This window comes from Rana temporaria, chromosome 6 (genome assembly GCF_905171775.1).
Source record: "Rana temporaria chromosome 6, aRanTem1.1, whole genome shotgun sequence".
NCBI lineage: Eukaryota > Metazoa > Chordata > Amphibia > Anura > Ranidae > Rana > Rana temporaria.
The window spans coordinates 157,403,689-157,423,248 of record NC_053494.1 but is presented as its reverse complement, the minus strand read 5'-3'; the positions used below and the strand labels follow the sequence as shown (position 1 = coordinate 157,423,248).

At 43.3% G+C, this 19,560-nt stretch overlaps 1 protein-coding gene across 1 annotated transcript in view; it reads right to left on the bottom strand.

Annotated features, from left to right (window-relative positions):
* The window catches only part of SESTD1 (SEC14 and spectrin domain containing 1), a 183,620-nt gene that overhangs the window by 21,683 nt on the left and 142,377 nt on the right, over positions 1 to 19,560 (bottom strand). The window contains exons 10-13 of the mRNA XM_040357653.1: positions 16,213 to 16,335; positions 13,520 to 13,714; positions 6,813 to 6,927; positions 4,565 to 4,724 (exon numbers count right to left, since the gene is read on the bottom strand). Of these exons, the coding sequence (XP_040213587.1) occupies positions 4,565 to 4,724; positions 6,813 to 6,927; positions 13,520 to 13,714; positions 16,213 to 16,335 (593 nt within the window). The remainder of the gene's footprint in view (positions 1 to 4,564; positions 4,725 to 6,812; positions 6,928 to 13,519; positions 13,715 to 16,212; positions 16,336 to 19,560) is intronic.

The window sequence follows — 19,560 nt, the reverse complement described above, 5'->3', positions numbered from 1 at the left end:
GAGTCCGGCGCATAGATACGACGGCACATATTTACACTTACGCGGCGTATCCCGAGATACGTCGGCGTAAGTGCTTTGAGAATCCGGGCCATAGGAACTAATGTTCCCACCAGAAAAATGATAAACAGTATGCAAAAGTGCTCTGTTGCACAACTTGGTGGACACGAATGCCACACGTGACCTGCCCTTTGTGTAGTGCCGCTTAGGATTGAGGTAATGGTACCGTCACATAAATATACATGATGTCTATGAATACTACATTGACAGACATAACTTACAGACCTACTTAGAATCGGTCTAGACTGTGGCAGCGCTGAGAGCTGGCAAGAAAATCAGCAGGTTTAATCTTGATAAATGTGCTGAAGGCTGAATCACTCTTGATCAAATCACAAAGGATTTTGCACAGTATGACGACAATGATGGGAATAGATTAATCTAGTCAGATCTTCACCTTGAAGGTTGGAAAAACTATCTTAAAACTTTTCAAACAGATCGTTTTTTATTTTAAAGTGTCAATCAAATTTTTATATTTATTTGCTGCCTCACATGAAATGTGCAGTCTGCATGAGTAAAAAATAAAATAGGCATCAGCTTTTCACATAAAGCAAAGTGCTCCTCGAACTGGACAAGAAATAATATGTGAAAAGATTACAGACATTCAAAAGGTGAACGCCATGCTTCTTAACCACTTAAGCCTCGGACCTTTAGGCAGCTAAATGCCCAGGCCAGGTTTTGCGATTCGGCACTGCGTCGCTTTAACAGACAATTGCGCGGTCGTGCGACGTGGCTCCCAAACAAAATTGGCGTCCTTTTTTTCCCACAAATAGAGCTTTCTTTTGGTGGTATTTGATCACCTCTGCGGTTTTTATTTTTTGCGCTTTAAACAAAAATAGAGCGACAATTTTGAAAAAAATGCAATATTTTTTACTTTTTGCTATAATAAATATCCCCCAAAAACATATATAAAAATATTTTTTTCCTCAGTTTAGGCCGATACGTATTGTTCTACCTATTTTTGGTAAAAAAAAAAATCGCAATAAGTGTTTATCGATTGATTTGCGCAAAATTTATAGCGTTTACAAAATAGGGGATAGTTTTATTGCATTTTTATTAATTTTTTTTTTTTTACTACTATTGGCGGCGATCAGCGATTTTTTGCGTGACTGCGACATTATGGCGGACACTTCGGACAATTTTTACACATTTTTGGGACCATTGTCATTTTCACAGCAAAAAATGCATTTAAAATGCATTGTTTATTGTGAAAATGACAGTTGCAGTTTGGGAGTTAACCACAGGGGGCGCTGTAGGAGTTAGGGTTCACCTACTGTGTGTTTACAACTGTAGGAGGGTGTGGCTGTAGGACTGACGTCTCCCTATAAAAGGGATCACTCGATCGATACGCCGCCACAGTGAAGCACGGGGAAGCCGTGTTTACATACGGCTCTCCCCGTTCTTCAGCTCCGGGGCGGCTATAAACGAATAGCCGCGCCGTCGTCCCGGATCGTTCCCCGAGGTAAGCCGCCCGCAGCAGGGGGGGGGGGGGGGGTTCCCGATCGGACCCCCCACCCGCTAGAAGGCAAGGACGTATATATACGCCCATCTGCCTGTACGTGCCATTCTGTAAACGTAAATAGGCGTGCGGCAGGCGTTAAGTGGTTAAAATGACTGAAAAAGAAGCGACACCTGAAACGTGTGTACAAAATTGGAGGGTCTACTGACTCAGACATTAAATATGCAGGGCTGCTGCAAGATCCTGACGTGATGATGTATTATGACAAGACATTGAAGCGGAGCTCCACTCAAAAGTGGAACTTCCGCTTATCCGTCTCCTCCCCCATTTCGATGCCACACTTGGCACCTTTCAAGGGAGAGGGGGGAACGGGTACCTAGCAGTGGCTGCTCCCGACAGCCAATTCGAAGATCGGCTAGGGTGCCAACATCTTGGGCTCCCTGGACAGGCAAGTGTCCATATATTAACCCCTTTGCGCCGAGCATACGCAAATATGCGTCCTCGGCTTTCGAGGGCTATACCGGGATGATTCCCGCAACTGCAGGCATCATCCCAGTACCGTTGTTCAGAGCCAGCGGTTGGCTTTCCAGGCATAACAACCGGCTAACAGCTGCTCGGTTGTTATCCCGGAGGAGCGGGAGGGGACATCCCCCCACCCCATCCCGCCGCTCTGACTGGGCCTCCCGTCCCACCGGGAGACCCGATCCGCAAACCGGCACTTCCGGCGCCTACTGACAGACTGGAACGAAGCCGTAAACGGCTTCATTCCAGTCTCCTGAATGTAAACACGGAAACGACGTCACAAAACACAATATAATAATGTAAAAATAAATAAAAACAACATTTTTTTTTTTTTTTTTAAAGCGCCCCCGTACGGAAATCGCGCCCACATATGCAAGCGGTGTTCAAATCCCACATTGAGGTATCGTCATGATCGTCAGAGCAAGAGCAATAATTCTAGCACTAGACCTCCTCTGTAACTCTAACCTGGTAACCGTAAAAAAAAATTAAAGCGTCGCCTATGGAGATTTTTAGGTACTGCAGTTTGTCGCCATTCGACGAGGAGGAGGGGCGGGGGGGCGCTGAGGGGGGTGGCTGCACACTGAAGTTTTTTTTACCTTCAAGCATAGAATGCATAAAGGTGAAAACCCTTCAGCCTTTAGAACCACTTTAAAGTGAACTTTATAAAAAAATTGTGTGACAGAGTCATCTCTAAATGCTTTGTTTGAGACCAATCCTTCCTATTTTATTTGTTTAATTTATTTTTCTTAATAAGCATTTAAGAAGAAGGAATACGGCACAAGCTGCTGTGGTGAAAAGATGGATAAACAGCTAAAAACTCCACTGGGAAGATTTCACTACTAAAGCTGCTGAAATTCAAGTTGATCCTGCTTGGCACAGAACATTTCAATTGCGCGTTAGCCAATCAATTTTGAAATGCAAATAGTAACAATTAAACATTATATACAGGTGCATCTAAAAAACAAATTGAATATCATCAAAAAGTTAATTACAGTAATTAATTTCAAAATGTGAAACTCATACATTATATAGATTTATTACACACATAGTGATATATTTCAAGCATTTTTTTCTTTTAATTATAATCAATATGGCTTACGGCTAGTGAAAACCCCAAATTCAGCATCACACAAAATTAGAATATTGTGAAAAAAGTTCAATATTGTAGACTCAAGGTGTCACAGCTAATTAACTCAAAACACCTGTAAAAGGTTTCTTGGTCTCTCAGTCTGGTTCAGTAGGTTACCCAATCATGGGAAAGACTGCTGACTTGACAGTTGTCCAGAAGACAGTTATTGACAACCTACAGTAAGTCACAAAATGTTATTGCTAAAGAAGATGGCTTTTTTACAGAGTGCTGTATCCAAGTATACTAATAAAATGTTGAGTGGAAGGAAAAAGTGTGGTAGAAAAAGGTGCACAAGCAACAGGGATAACTGAAGCCTTGAGAGGACTGAGAGGCAAAGCCCATTCAAGAATTTGGGGGAGATTCACAAGGAGTCGACTACAGTTGTTGTCAGTGCTGCAAGAGCCACCACACACAGACATATCCAGGACATGGGCTACAACTGTCGCATTCCTTGCATCAAGCCACTCCTGAACCAGAGACAACGTCAGAAGCATCTTATCTTGGCTAAGGAGAAAAAAGACCGGACTGTTGCTCAGTGGTTCAAAGTCTTCTTTTCGGATGAAAGACATTTTTGCATCTCATTTGGAAATCAAGGTCCCAGAATCTGGAGGAAGAGTGGAGAAGCACAGAATCCAAGTTGCATGAGGTCCAGTGTGAAGTTTCCACAGTCGGTGTTGGTACACTGTGTTTTATCACATCCAAAGTTAGCGCAGCCCTCCGAGACCAGGAAATTCTAGAGCACTTCATGCTTTTCTCTGCCGAGTAGCTTTATGGAGGTGCTGCTTTCATTTTCCAGCAAGACTTGGGACATTTGGCAGTGTGGGCAGCTACCAATTGGCCAGCAAACTCATCTGACCTAAACACCATAAAGAATCTGTAGGGTATTGTCAAGAGAAAGATGAGAGACACCAGACCCAACAATGCAGACGAGCTGAAGGCCACTATCAAAAAGCAATCTGGGCTTCCATAACACCCCAGCAGTACCCCAGGCTGATTGCCTCCATGTCACGCAGCATTGATGCGGTAATTCATGCAAAAGGAGCCCAAACCAAGTATTGAGTGCATACTATACTGTATATGGGCAGATTTTTTTTAGTACGCCAACATTTCTGTATTAAAAATTATTGGTCTTATGTAATATTCAAATTCTCTGAGATACTGAATTTGGGGTTTTCACTAGATGTAATCATCAAAAGTAAAAAAAAAAAAAAAAAGAAATGCTTAAAATATATCACTCTGTGTGTAATGAATAATATATATTTATTGTACGAGTTTCACTTTTGGAATTTAATTACTGAAATAAATGAACTTTTTGATGATATGCTAATTTTTTGAGATGCACTTGTACTGCCCTGAATGTTAAACATTGCCTGCATTTCATGTGATAAGGATGATCTCACCTCTGCTTCCTCATCTGCATGTCCTCCATTACTCCCTGAATATGATCTACATTTTCCTTGTTTTCACCGGAGACATCCTTCCCATAGGCCCAAGAAGCTTGATTTGAAATTTGATCAAGCAGACTCTGACCTTTCTCACGTAAGCCCTGAAGACCAGTGTCTAATAAAAAATAAATAATAAAAAAATAAGATCAGAAACATTTTCAGAATGGGCTAAAACCAATTTTCAAATACATTTCAATACAAAAGACAGTCTATACGGTTCTAGTCAGCTGGTAGTTCTCAATTTGAGGCTCCAGATCCAAGTAAAGAAAAGCTGCTTCCAAACTTGCAATGAGAACTACTGATATGTTGGGATATTATTAAAGCGGAACTAAACCCTCCTTTCCTTTACAGCAAAGGAAGTTACTATCTTAGTCTCTGATCTGCAGTTGCCATGGTGCAGATCAGTTATGACACCTGCCATTTACCGTCTCAACAGTTCAACTGAGAGCCCAAGCAACTGTGAGGCCGCGTACACATGAACGGTCAAAACCGATGAAAACGGACTGAAGGACCATTTCATCGGTCCAAACCGATCGTGTGTGGGCCCCATCGGTCAGTTATCCTTCGGTCAAAAAAAAAGAGAACTTGCTTTAAAATTTAACCGATGGACGCCTAACCGATAGGTCAAAACCGATCGCTAGTATGCAAAAGCATCGGTCAAAACGCTGCGCATGCTCAGAATCAAGTCGACGCATGCTTGGAAGCATTGAACTTCGTTTTTTTCAGCACGTCGTTGTGTTTTACGTCACCACGTTCTGACACAATCGTTTTTTTAACCAATGGTGTGTAGGCACATCAGACCATCAGTCAGCTTCATCGGTTAACCGAAGAAAACGGTCCTTCGGACCTTTCTCATCGGATGGACTGATCGTGTGTACGCGGCCTGACAGTTATCATTCATGCCACAACTGAAATATTAATTGTTTTGGTAAACGGGTAAATCCATGGGTACAGCTCTACTTTAGGTGTTTGACTTGAGATAATCAGGGACATATGCAGCCAGCTACAAACATGGCAAATATTCTATATTGGGAGTCTTTCAAGGAAGTGGTGATGTTTTGCTTCTGGTGGCGTCACCTGCCTAAGAAGTGGAGAATGGGACCTGTCACAGCTACTGTGAGGCTATGAGAGATCATGTTGCCAATACATAGAGATATTTAATAAACCAAAGAACAAATTAATCATTTTCAGAATTTAATAAGTAATTTTCAGTGGCACTTGGCTTGAAACCCTGGCCAGATTCCCTTAAGCTAGGGCTGCACGATTCTGGTCAAAATGAGAATCACGATTATTTTGCTTAGACAAAAGATCACGATTCTCTCACGATTCTCAAAAATAAACCTGTGATTTATCTGAAAATATGAATATATAAAAAAAGAGACCAGTGATATGTCTATAATGTTAAAGATCATATAACTCCTATGAAAAAAAACAGAATCAAACTTTGATTCTGCTTTTTTCATAGGAGTTATATGGTCTTTAACATTATAGACATATCACTGGTCTCTTTTTTTATACATCAGAAGCAGTACTGCCAGCAACCATTGGGTGGCGCATGGATACACAAAGTTGTACAGAACTGTGAGAAGGTCTAATACATCAGAAGCAGTACCGCCGGCAACCACTGGGTGGCGCATGGATACAAACTACTGTTGTGAGAGAAGCTCAGGCATCTATCCAGCGGCGCAGGCTGCTGACGTCGGTTTCGATATCGAAGGCATTTGCGTTCCACGCTTGTTACGTGGAACCAGCGGTGAACACAGAAGAATCGCGGGTCATCCCACGGGGAGATCGCCGGCGGGGAGAATCGAGATCACGATTCTCTCCGCGATTAATCGTGCAGCTCTACCTTAAGCCTGATCTAATTTGCCCAGACTTTACCAATTTTGAAAAGCCCTACAAGAAAAGGACCTTGCATCACCAACCTGCAACAAGCGTGTGGTAACAAACATTTCAGGGAAGTCAGAACTTCTAATTTTCATTTTATTATGGTTTAGCAACTCAGAAAGTACTGAAAACACTGGGTCAGCATAAATGCCATGCAACTTACAATTTTTAAAAGACAGGTTAGTGATGGCAAGCACCACATTTTTTTCATTACATATTTTCTCTAAGAAATAAACCCCATTAATTGATTTCATGGTTTCCTTTAATCTATACTTGCATTGTAATGAACATACATAAGAACGTGTCTGCTCCTTACCAACACTTTTCAGCTTCTCCTCAAGCAGTTTTAATGTTTGTTGAATTGCTGCTCCATCTGTAGGGGCCACATCAACACACAGCATCCCCAGCAGGCCATCTAATTGCTGCGACAACTGACAAAAACAATATTTAGGAATCAGACTTCTGCAGTGCTCAGAACGGTGAAGCAAGCTGTTACTAGTTTTGGCGACAAAGGGCTTTTCTAACAAACATATTACAGCGCCATGAGTGTTACGAATCAGGGGTATTGTACATCTAAAACTAACTGCAGTCTAGTTTTGTGAAGAATATTTATTTCACCACTGGATTAAATATAACGTGCAAGCAGGCTGCCCCATTAAGCATCACTTGGCCTGAGATGAACAGGTAGACCTGAGGTTGTTTATTGTAAAGAAAAATAGGATTTATGTATTTATTTTTAAAATCCTTTTGAGGGAGTACACTGATGGAGACATGAAATCTATCTTTTTGGATTTAAGTTGAAGAAGGAATAGTATTTTGTTTTGTCATTCTTCCCCCCCGTTATATTGGAATCTAAGGCTTTGCGGATATATTATTATTTTCTTTTGACGTAATATATGCAATGTAATATAGTTGAAGAGGAAGCTGTAATGTAATATCCATATATGAGGTCTGTTTTTCTTTTGGTTTATTTCTTTCTTTCTTAAAATAAAAATAAAAAATCTTTTTTTTTTGGACACTGGCAAACCTAAAACTGTTGGCTCTCCCCTACAGAGCAGCACTAAGAACACGATCATAAACAAAGAGGGATGAGACTGTCCCTTGATGGACTTCAAGAAATAGATTTTATGGTGAGTGCAAAAATCCTTTATTTTTTTCTCATTCATTGAAGTGCACAGAAAAACCTTTAAAGGATAAGATCACCTTTTTAAAAGGAAATAATAAATGCACATTTTTTTTGCAGGTAAAGAAATATGCATTTATTGTTTTTTGTTACTTGAAGCATGTAAAAGCATTGCACCTGCGATCAGCAGATGGTGGGTGGCATGCAGGACTACTGCAGACTTGTCTGTGTATCTGTCTGCTTGCACCTCCTACGGAGAGGTAGATACACACTGACAGGAAGAGAGAATGAACTACCAAAGCACTCAACAGCACCACAGTAGTTCATTGAAACTACAAGCTGTAAATGCTGTTGGTACTTGCAGTTTCCCATTCACAAAGCACTGTGGATGAATGATGCAGCCAAAGCCCTGCATGGCCACCTTGTTTTTAAACAGTGACAGTGGGCGCCCGGAGAAGATGCCCGCTCACTGTCACTGAGGAGGGGGTGAGAGGCTGCAGCTGCTGGAACATGTTACATAATCCACCCTAAAAATGATGGTGGATAATATTGCAAAAGGTGAACTTAACATTTAACCTTTGGGATGTCAAGAAGTAGTTCAAGAGAGGCATGGGCAACACAGCAAACAGACAGTCCAAGAAAAACAGAGAATGCCTGCAACACACAGGAGTAGCCGAAGGGACATTATGCCCAAAGCTGGCATCAGATGAAAACATCTACCTGGTAGAACTTAGAAAACATGAGGATACTAGACCAGCCTAGCACATCTGGAAAAAATAGTTGATTTATGCTTAAAAGCCCAAAAAGCACTCACAGATCTAATAGAGTTTGCCTTAACAGGAATGGGTGAAACACGATTCTTGAAAACATAAGCTTGGGCATTAGCCCACCTGAGCTACCTAAAGTTAGTGGAAACAGAGGGCGGTGTACCCTTACCGGATCCATCCACAGTGACAGAAAGGGAATTTATTTTCCTGAAAGAAGCAGTGGCTAAAAAGACAACCACAGCCTAAACAGCATTCAGACAATGGCGGGAGGTTCCCTTTTGGTGAACTGAAGCAAGAGGGAAGAGAAAAAATGAGGTCCTGGTTAAAGTGGCGATAGCAACAAATTACTTTATTGGTAACAGTAAAGTGGTTTCTGACGTGCACAAAGAATTAGATTCAGATCCCATGGAGTCACAGGGGAATAAACAGAGGTAGCTACCTGGGGAATGCACTGTAAATAGGTCTTAATGAAAAAGAGAGAGGCTAATGGTCTCTGAAACAGAATAGAAAGGGTGGAAACCTGATCCTTGTAAGTGCTGAGAATAAAATGCTGGCCCACACTCAGCTGCAAAAAGGGGAGGATTCGTCCCACAAAGAAACTCCTGTGCTGGAAGATCTAATAACGTATGCCTTCCATGTCTGATAACAGATTTTGCGAGAAGCAGACTTTTTAGATTTAGCCTTAGGGATGAGCGTCATGTTCGAGTTGAACATGAGTTCGACTCGAACATTGCCTGTTCGCCCGTTCGCCGAACAGTAAACAATTTGGGGTGTTCGCGGCAAATTCGAAAAGCCGCGGAACGCCCTTTAAAAGTCTATGGGAGAAATCTAAAGTGCTAATTTTAAAAGTTAACATGCAAGTTATTGTCATAAAAAGTGTTTGGGGACCTGGGTCCTGCCGCAGGGGACATGTATCAATGCAAAAAAAAAGTTTTTAAAACGGACGTTATTTCGGGAGCAGTGATTTTAATAATGCTTAAAGTAAAACAATAAAAGTGAAATATTCCTTTTTGTACCTGGGGGTGTCTATAGTATGCTTGTAAAGTAGCGCATGTTTCTCGTGTTTATAACAGTCTCTGTACAAAATGAAATTTTTAGAAGGAAAAAAAGTCATTTAAAACTACTCGCGGCTATAATGAATTGTCTGGTCCCGGCAATACAGATCAAAATCATTGAAAGTCTTTGAAAAATAAAAAATAAAATGTGTGTGGGTCCCCCTAAATTTCATTACCAGGCCCTTCAGGTCTGGTATGGATATTAAGGGAAACCCTATGCCAACAAAAAAAAATGGCGTGGGGTTCCCCACAAAAATTCATACCAGACCCTTATCCAAGCATGCAGCCAGGCAGGCCGCAGGAAAAGAGGGGGGACAAGAGAGCGCCCCCCTCCTGGACTGTACCAGGCCACATGCCCTCAACATGGGGAGGATGCCCCCATGTTGATGGGGACAAGGGCCTTATCCCCACAACCCTTTCCCGGTGGTTTTGGGGGTCTGCGGGGGGCTTATTGGAATCTGGAAGCCCCCTTTAACAAAGGGGAACCCCAGATCCCGGCCCACCCTATGTGAATTGGTAAGGGGTACATTTTACCCCTACCATTTCACAAACAAAAGTGTGAAAATGTTAAAAACAATGGGACAAGTCCTTTAGTAAAAACAACGCAAGCCGTTTGACAGTTCTTTTATAACTGAGGGCGGGTTATAACCCCACCCCACTGATGCAACAGGGGTTTCTTGTGATGCGTCAGGGGGGAAGGGTCACATGTCACGGATGGCCCCGCCCTCAGTTATAAAAGAACTGTCAAACAGCTTGGGCGTCATTCGGCCGGGTGGCTCCGGTGCAGGCAGGATCGTGCATGGTTCCTCGCTGAAGTGGAGAGCAGTGCTGGAGAATGGATCACTGCTGGACATCGAGAATGGATTACAACGCTGGACATCGAGACTGACATGGCTGGAATCTTTTATTTTATTTTTTAATAAAGGACTTGTCCCGAGCTGTCTCCTGTCGTTTTTAACATTTTCACACTTTTTCTGTGAAATGGTAGGGGTACCCCTTACCAATTCACATGGGGGGCCGGGATCTGGGGGTCCCCTTTGTTAAAGGGGGCTTCCAGATTCCGATAAGCAGACCCTCAAAACCACCGGGCAAGGGTTTTGGGGATGAGGCTCTTGTCCCCATTACCATGGGGACATCCTCCCCATGTTGAGGGCATGTGGTTTGGTATGGTTCGGGGGGGCGCTCTCTCGTCCCCCCTTTTCCTGTGGCCTGCCAAGTTGCGTGCTCGGATAAGGGTCTGGTATGGATTTTTGGGGGGAACCCTGCATCCTTTTTTTGTATTATGACGTGGGGTTCTCCTTAAAATCCATACCAGACCTGAATGGTCTGGTATGGATTTTTGTGGGGAACCCGACGGCATTTTTTTTTTATTTGCCGTAGGGTTCACCTCAATATCCATACCAGACCTAAAGGCCTGGTAATGGGATTTAGGGGGACCCCCACACATTTTTTTTCCCCCAATGACTTTGATCTGTATTTCCGGGACCCAACGATTCATTATAGTCGCAAGTAGTTTTAAATTACTTTTTTTCCTTTAGAAATGCCATTTTGTGCAGAGACTGTTATAAACACGGGAAACATGCACTACTTTACAGGACACCCCCAGACACCCCCAGGGACGAAATTTAAAGGAATATTTCACTTTTATTGCTTCACTTTAAGCATTATTAAAATCACTGCTCCTGAAAAAACTGCCATTTAAAAAAAAAAAATAACAGACTGTAAGATGCTCCCTTGTCCCTCAGAACCTGGGCATCAATAGCCATGCAGTCAACGCCAGCGACTTGATGCAGGATAGCAAAATGGTCCCTGGGACACAAGACCTTCACGGTCCAGAAAAGCTCACAAAGAGTCAGCCAGGAGCCTAATCAAGTTGGCGTACCACACTTGCCTGCAAAGTAGACAAGCAAGAAGGTTCAGAAGAGGAAAGGCATAGATCAGGGTGTACTGTTCCCACTGAGCCACCAATGCCACACTGACAAATTTGGAGGCCAGGAGGCCCACAGCCAGAATCCTGTGACACAGGTCTTGGAACACCCTAGTGAAGTAGGGACTAGCAACCCTAGTCCAGATGCTGCAGAAGCCTGATTGCCAATTGTCTGCGGCTGTACTGGGCCACTTCTGTCCAATTGAACTCCTGCTGTTGTGAGACTTCTGGTTTCCCCCTGAAGATTAAAGGATAAGTTTATCTTTGAAAACATGTTACATGTTCCACCTGATCTTAGGGTGGAACATGTAACATGTTCCCAGTGCTGCAGCCGCCGCCCACTGCCCCCCATGACAGCAGTACGGGGAGAGGATCCCTGTACCTGCTGTCACCGCTTGAGAGAACAGCACGGTTGTGCGGGGCTCCACCCACACTGGTGCATCATTCATACACACAGCTCTGTGTGTGAATGCATTACAAACCCCGATATCCTTAATAGCTGTCGGCTAGTAATTCTCAATAAACTACCATGGGGCTGTGGAGAGCTATGGTAGTTCAATGAGTCTTCTGTTGGCTTACCCGTACGGGATGCATGGGCAAGCAGATACACTGACAGTGTGCAGGAGACCTGCATGGCAACAGAGATTTTCTGATCGCTGGTACAATGCTTTACAGGTGCCTACTACAAAAAATAATAAATGCATTTATTATCTCCTGTAGAAAGATCTTTTAGAGTTGAAAATATATTTATTGGTAGCGTAATAAACAATACCAAAAAAATACAAAAAGAAACAATAATCAATGTTACATAAAAGTGACAATCGTGAGCAAACATGTAACTTGAGTCAGCCCAATGGCTATCGCCTATAGCATAACTCCTGATGCCTTATGAGAAATAATGATCATCATCGGTCGTTCTTAGGAGCAAAAGACTACTCCTGTAAAGAGGGTGTCATTGTTTCCGATAGAAAGATCTTTTAAATGTCCACCAGTGCCGTGGTGTTGTCTGAATCCAAAATGGGTGACCCTCCTGTAAGATTGTCCATTACTGTAAAGACAGCCAAATGGTCCAAAGCTCCAGGATGTGGATCAGGAGACAAGACTCCCTCCATGTCCAAGTCTCTTGCAGTGACAGGGTGCCCAAGACTCCTTCTCAGCCCAACAGACTACCATCCATCATACGGGTACTTTCAAAAGATGGGAAGGAAGGATTTCCCTTACTCCAGAGCCAGATTCCATACCACCAGGTCCCTGGTGATAGATGACTCGGTCTGTCCAGAAAGTGGATCAATGCATTTTATGACAACAGAGAGTTGTGTTGTGGAAATCTGTTGTAAAACTGAGTCAAAAGAACTGCCTCAAAAGAGGATATCATTAAGCCTAGTGCTTTCGTGCAAAAGCAGAGAGTCAGACAGCTACTGGACTGAATAATTTGAATCTGAGACCAAAATGTCAAAGGTTTCTCCTGTGGAACGACATTGTCCTGAACCGTGTTCTGGACTAGACCCAAATACTGCAAACAATGGGGGTTATTTACTAAAGGTAAATCCACTTTGCACTACAAGTGCACTTGGAAATGTAGTCGCTGTAGATCTGAGGGGGGCATGCAAGCAAAATAAAAATCAGCATTTTAGCTTGCACATGATTGGATGATAAAATCAGCAGAGCTCCCACTCATTTCAGATCTTCCCTTTAGATCTACAGTGACTGCACTTCCAAGTGCAATTGTAGTGCAAAGTGGATTTGCCTTTAGTAAACCAACCCCAATAAGTTGGTTCGAGCAAAGATGTCAGAAAGTTGGTCTAAGTATCCCACAATCAAGATGCCATAGGAGTGCACCAGGGCTAGCACCATGGTAATTATTTAAAATGCAGACAAGTGGCTGAAGGGCATGGCCATGAACTGGTACTGCAGGGGCAACACAGGAAAGCAAAGATATCGCTTGTGCCTGGCTTTTACTTTTTAATTTGTTTGTGTGATATCACAAGAGACATTTATTATTTATCTATTCAATATTGGTTTTATGTACTTCTTTTAGGTTTATTTTCTATAGTTTGTGTTCTAGACCCTCCGGTGGGCATTTATTGGTCATTGTGTGTACCAGGCATTACAGACTAGAGATTTATACTTTAAGTACATGGACAACAATACCTCTTGAGAAACACCATGAAATTCTAGCGCCGTCTGTAAAAGGTTTTGCCGAAATTCTAGCTGGCTGGCCTGCCTGTAACTGACATCACTGAGTCGCTGCTGTAACCCCTTCAACTCCACCAGATCCTCTTCATCACCAGCATTCAGGAGCGCTGCAATCTGTTGGTTCAGTTCCACATACACAGCAAACCATTCCTAGAAAGCAGCAGATGAACAATGATAGAACAATAAGCACAAACATACTACTAAAATGGCATCAGTTAATTCAACAAAAAAACAAAGGCCATGGACAGGCTATATTGCAGCAATGTTTGTGAAAGAAGACAGATCTCGAGGAGTCCATGACAACTTAATGTAGATTTAAAGTCAAAGCATTTTTTACCTTCATGCAATCCCTGTTGCCCTCTTTACTCTCCTAACAGATGACACAGGTAGCCATAGGCTCCTACTGTTATCGATCAAATCTTGTGAGGAGAGAGCGGGATAATGGCAGAGCCGTGCACTAGAGATTGCAGAGTGGAGAGCCGTGCACACCGCTTGCAGAGTGGGGAACTTGAAGAGGAGGAGCAGATAGCACCGGCGAACGACTCTAAAAGAGGATGTAGAGACCACTCTATACAATACCATTGCACAGAGCACGTATGTATAACGTTTTTTTATTTTAAGAAAAAAAAAAATACTGTGTCTTTAGAATCACTTTAATGTATTTTAAATAAAGGTGGTATCTTTAATATATACCTTGACAAAGCTTTTAAAAGACACATATGCAGCTATTTCAGCTGTTTAATATGTCACCTAAAAGAATATTGGCAGCTGCCATTCCATCACAGGGCAACAGACTGCACTTATGGCAGAGAGCAGTTATGTAAAGGTCACAAATCTAATTTACTAAATTAGTTTTTGTTAACATGCATGTTCTCTTATTAGTACATCTTTCATATATCACATAATATAACGTTCTTATTTAAATGACAAAATAAGATTTCTATCCACACAGCTTAAAGAAGGATTGGACACAAAGACCCCTTTCACATGAGGTGGATCCGTCCAAGCAGAATCTGCCTGCTCATCGGGGTAGCTCTCCGCTTATCCCTGCTGAGCAGGCGGGTGACAGGTCTGTGTCCTCCCCACTATGCAAAGTGGACACGGACACAGCCCGCTCTCCCCTATGGGGCGGTCGGATGGAAACAGACTGCATTGTCCGTTTCCATCTGATGGATCGCCATGCATCGGTTTTCCATGGATTTTGTCAGATCAGATGCCTGGCAGGTGTCGGCAGAAACATTTCCACTGGCATCTGCCACCCCATTATAGGTGGTTTAATCGGGTCTGCGTGAAAATCTGACAGGCGGACCCAAATCGGTCCGCTGGTGTGAAAGGGGCCTAACAAACAAAACAAAAAACCTGTAGACCAGCCCAAGATAACCTCTCCTATCAGCATATACCCCAGTTTTGTAGTAAAGCAGTACTGAGAGTATGATCATATAACACAGAAGGATGGCATCGGTGCCCCTCAATCGAGGCTACAAGGATTTTTTTTTTTTATAGTAAGCGTAAATATTCTATTTACTTTTTCATTTATGGAGATACACAGGAAGTCTTTAACCTTCAGGACGCAAACCAACATCCATCAGCAATGATCATTTTAAATGCGATACCAATGCACATAAAAAGTGGACAAGTAGCCCCTTGTGCAGAGGGTTTTCTTCTGTGTGCATTGTTGTGTTTAGAAAAGTTAAGTTCACCTTTGGGAACATGTTACATGTTCCAGCTCCTGCAGCCTTTCCCCCGGCTCACCACCTAAATATTACAGAGGGTGGGGGGTCTTCTCCCTACACCCGCTGTCACAATTCAAAAACAGCGCAGTCGTGCAGGACTCCGCCCACATGGCTGCGTTGTTCATTCAGTTTTCTGTTAATGAATAGCTTAGAACTACCGTCAGCCACTGTGGCTGATTGCTTGTAGTTCTGAATGGATTTTGAGGTGGCTGAGTGTTCTCATTAGTTCGTTCACAAGCCCTGAAGGTGTGCTGGGGTGCATTGGCAGGGTGGATTGGGGTTTTAAAATGAATGACACCACAACGTAGTGCACAATGTGCATTACCGTGCACTGCATTACACATTACTGCAACACACAGATGTAATACCGGTCTTAGAAGAAAATGCTCAGCATGACAGTCAGGCAATCAGCATTCTTAAGAGATCAGCAATGGCAATGTCTATATTTCTCTAGCACATATTTTCTTTCACCTACATCAGGGGTCTCCAAACTATGGCCCTCAGGTTGTTCAGGAACTACAATTCCCATCATGCTTAGTCATGTCTGTGAATGTCAGAGTTTTACAATGCCTCATGGGACGTGTATTTCCACAATAGCTGGAGGGCTGTAGTTTGGAGATCCCTGGCCTACATAATCCAGCACAGCCAAAATATGACACAGACCCTCAAGTGTTCTGGAGGAGTCTGTGCAATATAATGTTACAATGTGTGAGAGGCAGTAAAGCTTCTACTGCGAGTATGTGTTCTGGAATACTGCTACTGCATTACAAACTGGTAAGCCAAAGCGTTCCCTGATTACCGACTAAATATCCTGGGATGAAAAAGATGAAATTCAGCATTGAATGAGAAACTAAATCGTTTTTTCACACTGTACACGAGCAGCAGATATGTCATATAGTAACAATGGCCACCTACACTGTGCTGACTCTCAATCTCCTCATGCTTCTGTTGTAAGGCTTGAGATGCTCTTATGGAATCTCCAATACCCCACTGGGTTCTCATCTGTTCCGACCCAGGTCCTTCCAGCCAGTTTACAACCTGTATAAAAGGACAGTTCCCATTAATAAAAGTGAGACACAAACTGTAAAAAAAAAAAAAAAAAGTATAAACATTTTCAGAACATTTCACATTTTCCCACAGACAATGAACAACATCCAAGTATCTGGTCACATCCACCAGCACAGTTATTACTATTTGTATGTGGACAAGGACTTTGAGAGTTCCGGATGATAATATACACCTCATTCCAAATATATGAAATATTTCAAAACCTGCAGAATCATATTTATCTCCTAAATATACTTTCAGTTGAATCCAGGTTACCTGACAAACACCTGTGTCCTAGTATGCCAGGGCTCGACAAATCCCGGGGTGCCAGGTCGCCATGGCGACTAGAAATAGGGTCCTGGCGACTTGGCTTGGAAGGGGGGCAAAAAAAAAAAAAAAAAATTTTTTTTTTTTCACATTTTTTTTTGGTGAGCTGGGGCCATCTGGTGGTGAGCCGTTGGTATTACAAGGTATTACCACCAGATGTGAGCTGGCGCCATCTGGTGGTGGCCGTTGGTATTACAAGTTAAACAGCAATTCTAATGTTGTTTTTCACTGCCATCTTCTTCCCTCTATTAGAACCCCCAAACATTATATATATTTTTTATCCTAACACCCTAGAGAATAAAATGGCGATCGTTGCAATACTTTCTTTCACGCCGTATTTGCGCAGCGGTCTTACAAGCACACTTTTTTTGTGAAAAAATTACACTTTTTTTAAAAAAAATAAGACAACAGTAAAGTTATCCCCATTTTTTTTTTTATATTATGAAAGATAATGTTCCGAGTAAATTCATACCCAACATGTCACGCTTCAAAATTGCGTCCGCTCGTGGAATGCCGACAAACTTTTACCCTTTAAAATCTTCATAGGCGACGTTTAAAAAAAATCTACAGGTTGCATGTTTTGAGTTACAGAGGAGGTCTAGGGCTAGAATTATTGCTCTCACTCTACCAATCGTGGCGATACCTCACATGTGTGGTTTGAACACCGTTTACATATGCGGCCGCTGCTCACGTATGTGTTCGCTTCTGCGCGCAAGCTCGACGGGGTGCGTTTTCTGGCTCCTAACTTTTTTACCTGGCTCCTAGATTCCAAGCAAATTTGTCAACCCCTGTAGTATGCTGTACCAGTGGTCATCAACGCTGTCCTCAGGGCCCACTAACAGGCCAGGTTTTATGTATTACCTTGGGGAGATGCAGACTAAAATACTGCAATCACTGGGCAGCAAATTATATCACCTTCAATGTATTTCAGTTATCTTGCAAACCTGGCCTTTTAGTGGGCCCTGAGGACAGGGTTGATGACCAAAAGTGAGTACACCCCTCACATTTTTGTCAATATTTTATTATATCTTTTCATGTGACAACACTGAAGAAATGACACTTTGCTACAATGTAAAGTAGTGAGTGTACAGCTTGTATAACAGTGTAAATTTGCTGTCCCCTCAAAATAACAACACACAGCCATTAATGTATAAACCGCTGGCCAGGGTTCTATTATTTTTGGCTTAGGATCTGGGCTCCCAGATCTAGGAACCCCCTTGTTAAAGGGTGGCTTTCAGATTCAGATAAGTCCCCCAACTCGGCCAGGGTCCTGAAGAGCCTGGTAAAAATTGAAGGGGGGGGGGGGAATTCTCATGCCACCTTTTGGCTTTTTGGCATGAGGCTCCCCAAAACCCATGCCAGACCCAAATGGCTTTGTATGAATTGGGCATTTTCAGGGATTCAGTGGGGAATCCCTCAGCGACAGAAGGGAGAAGTCGGGGTTGTTAAGGACGCCAGTGGGCGAAAAAAAAAAAGATGCAAAAATTGATAAAAAAAATGACTGAATATGTTTTGTCTTTGAAAAAATGTGACTAAACAGACGGCACCCACGTGAAAGGGGCCTAAAGTGTTTTTAGTCCCCAAGTTCTTATTGTCATGATGATACCAGGCATCAGGGCCGGTACTAGGCAGGGGCGGGGCGGGCAGCTGCCCTGAGCGCAATGATTTAGTGCAGGAGGAGGGCGCAGTTTGCCTGGTACAATCATGTCCACCACAGAACAGGCTGCAGAATGTAACACAGCAGACAGAGAGCGGCTTTGTCCCTGCATGTAAGCTCGATCGTAGCGCCCGCCCCCTGTCTGCACTGTGCACTATACCAGTACATGTGAGTGATAGAGTGGAGCATCGGCTATCAGTGCTTTCCCTCTCCTAAACAGCGTCTTCTCTCCCCCCTCTCCACTCATCTCTATCACTCCTACTTTTACTTTCACAATGTCCTGGTGTCCGAGGGACATCACCAGCTCTGCCCCCCTAATCTCATAAATGTTATCTCTCTCTTGGAGCCCATTCCTCCTCTTTGTAGTGCCCCCTCCTCCTGTGTCCTTTTCCTTGGACCCCCTCCTCTCTAGCTGATCAGCCAAGCTGACTGATGTCTCTGTGCTGCTGGGCTGCCACTCACTATTCAGCAAACAGGTAACTAACATACTTTCATGCTTCATATCACTGTTAAAGGGGCTGTAAACCTTCATGTTTTTTCACCTTAATGCATCCTATGCATTAAGGTGAAAAAACTTTTGTCACTGACCAGCCCCCAGCCCCGTGTTTTACTAACCTGAGCCCGTTTGTTCCCGTGCCGGAGACACGCAAACGCTCTCTAGCCGGGGGTCTTGGCTCTTCATTGGATAGATTGATAGCAGCGCAGCCATTGGCTCCTGCTGCTGTCAATCAAATCCAATGATGCGGACACCGGGGGTGGGGCTGAGTCTGGCACTCTGTGTTTATGCACGCAAATGCTGGACTCAGGAGCGCGCACGCTTGGTAAACCCCCAGGGAGAGTGCTTCTCCTAGGGGATTTTCCGATGCGAGAAGGAGCCGCGAGCGGCGTTGACGGCGATCAGGGTCACTCTGTGCAAAACTAACTGCATAGGTGTTGTGTGTATCCCCATGCCAGTACCCCATTCTTATCTACTGGGACATGAGGCTGCATGAACACAGCCACCGTATCCTAACATGACATACAGGTGCGGGTCCCAATAGAAGTGAATGATACGCTGGCACAGGGATGCACACAATGTCTGTACATCCCCTTGCTGATAAAAGAGAGCTCTGCACAGGACACACATGTCTGCACCACCTTAGTTGTGTGGATGGGGGGGATCTGCTCAGTTTTCTGTGATCGGACATAGGCCGATTAAAAAAATATATATACGGATTCATTTATGGGCAGCC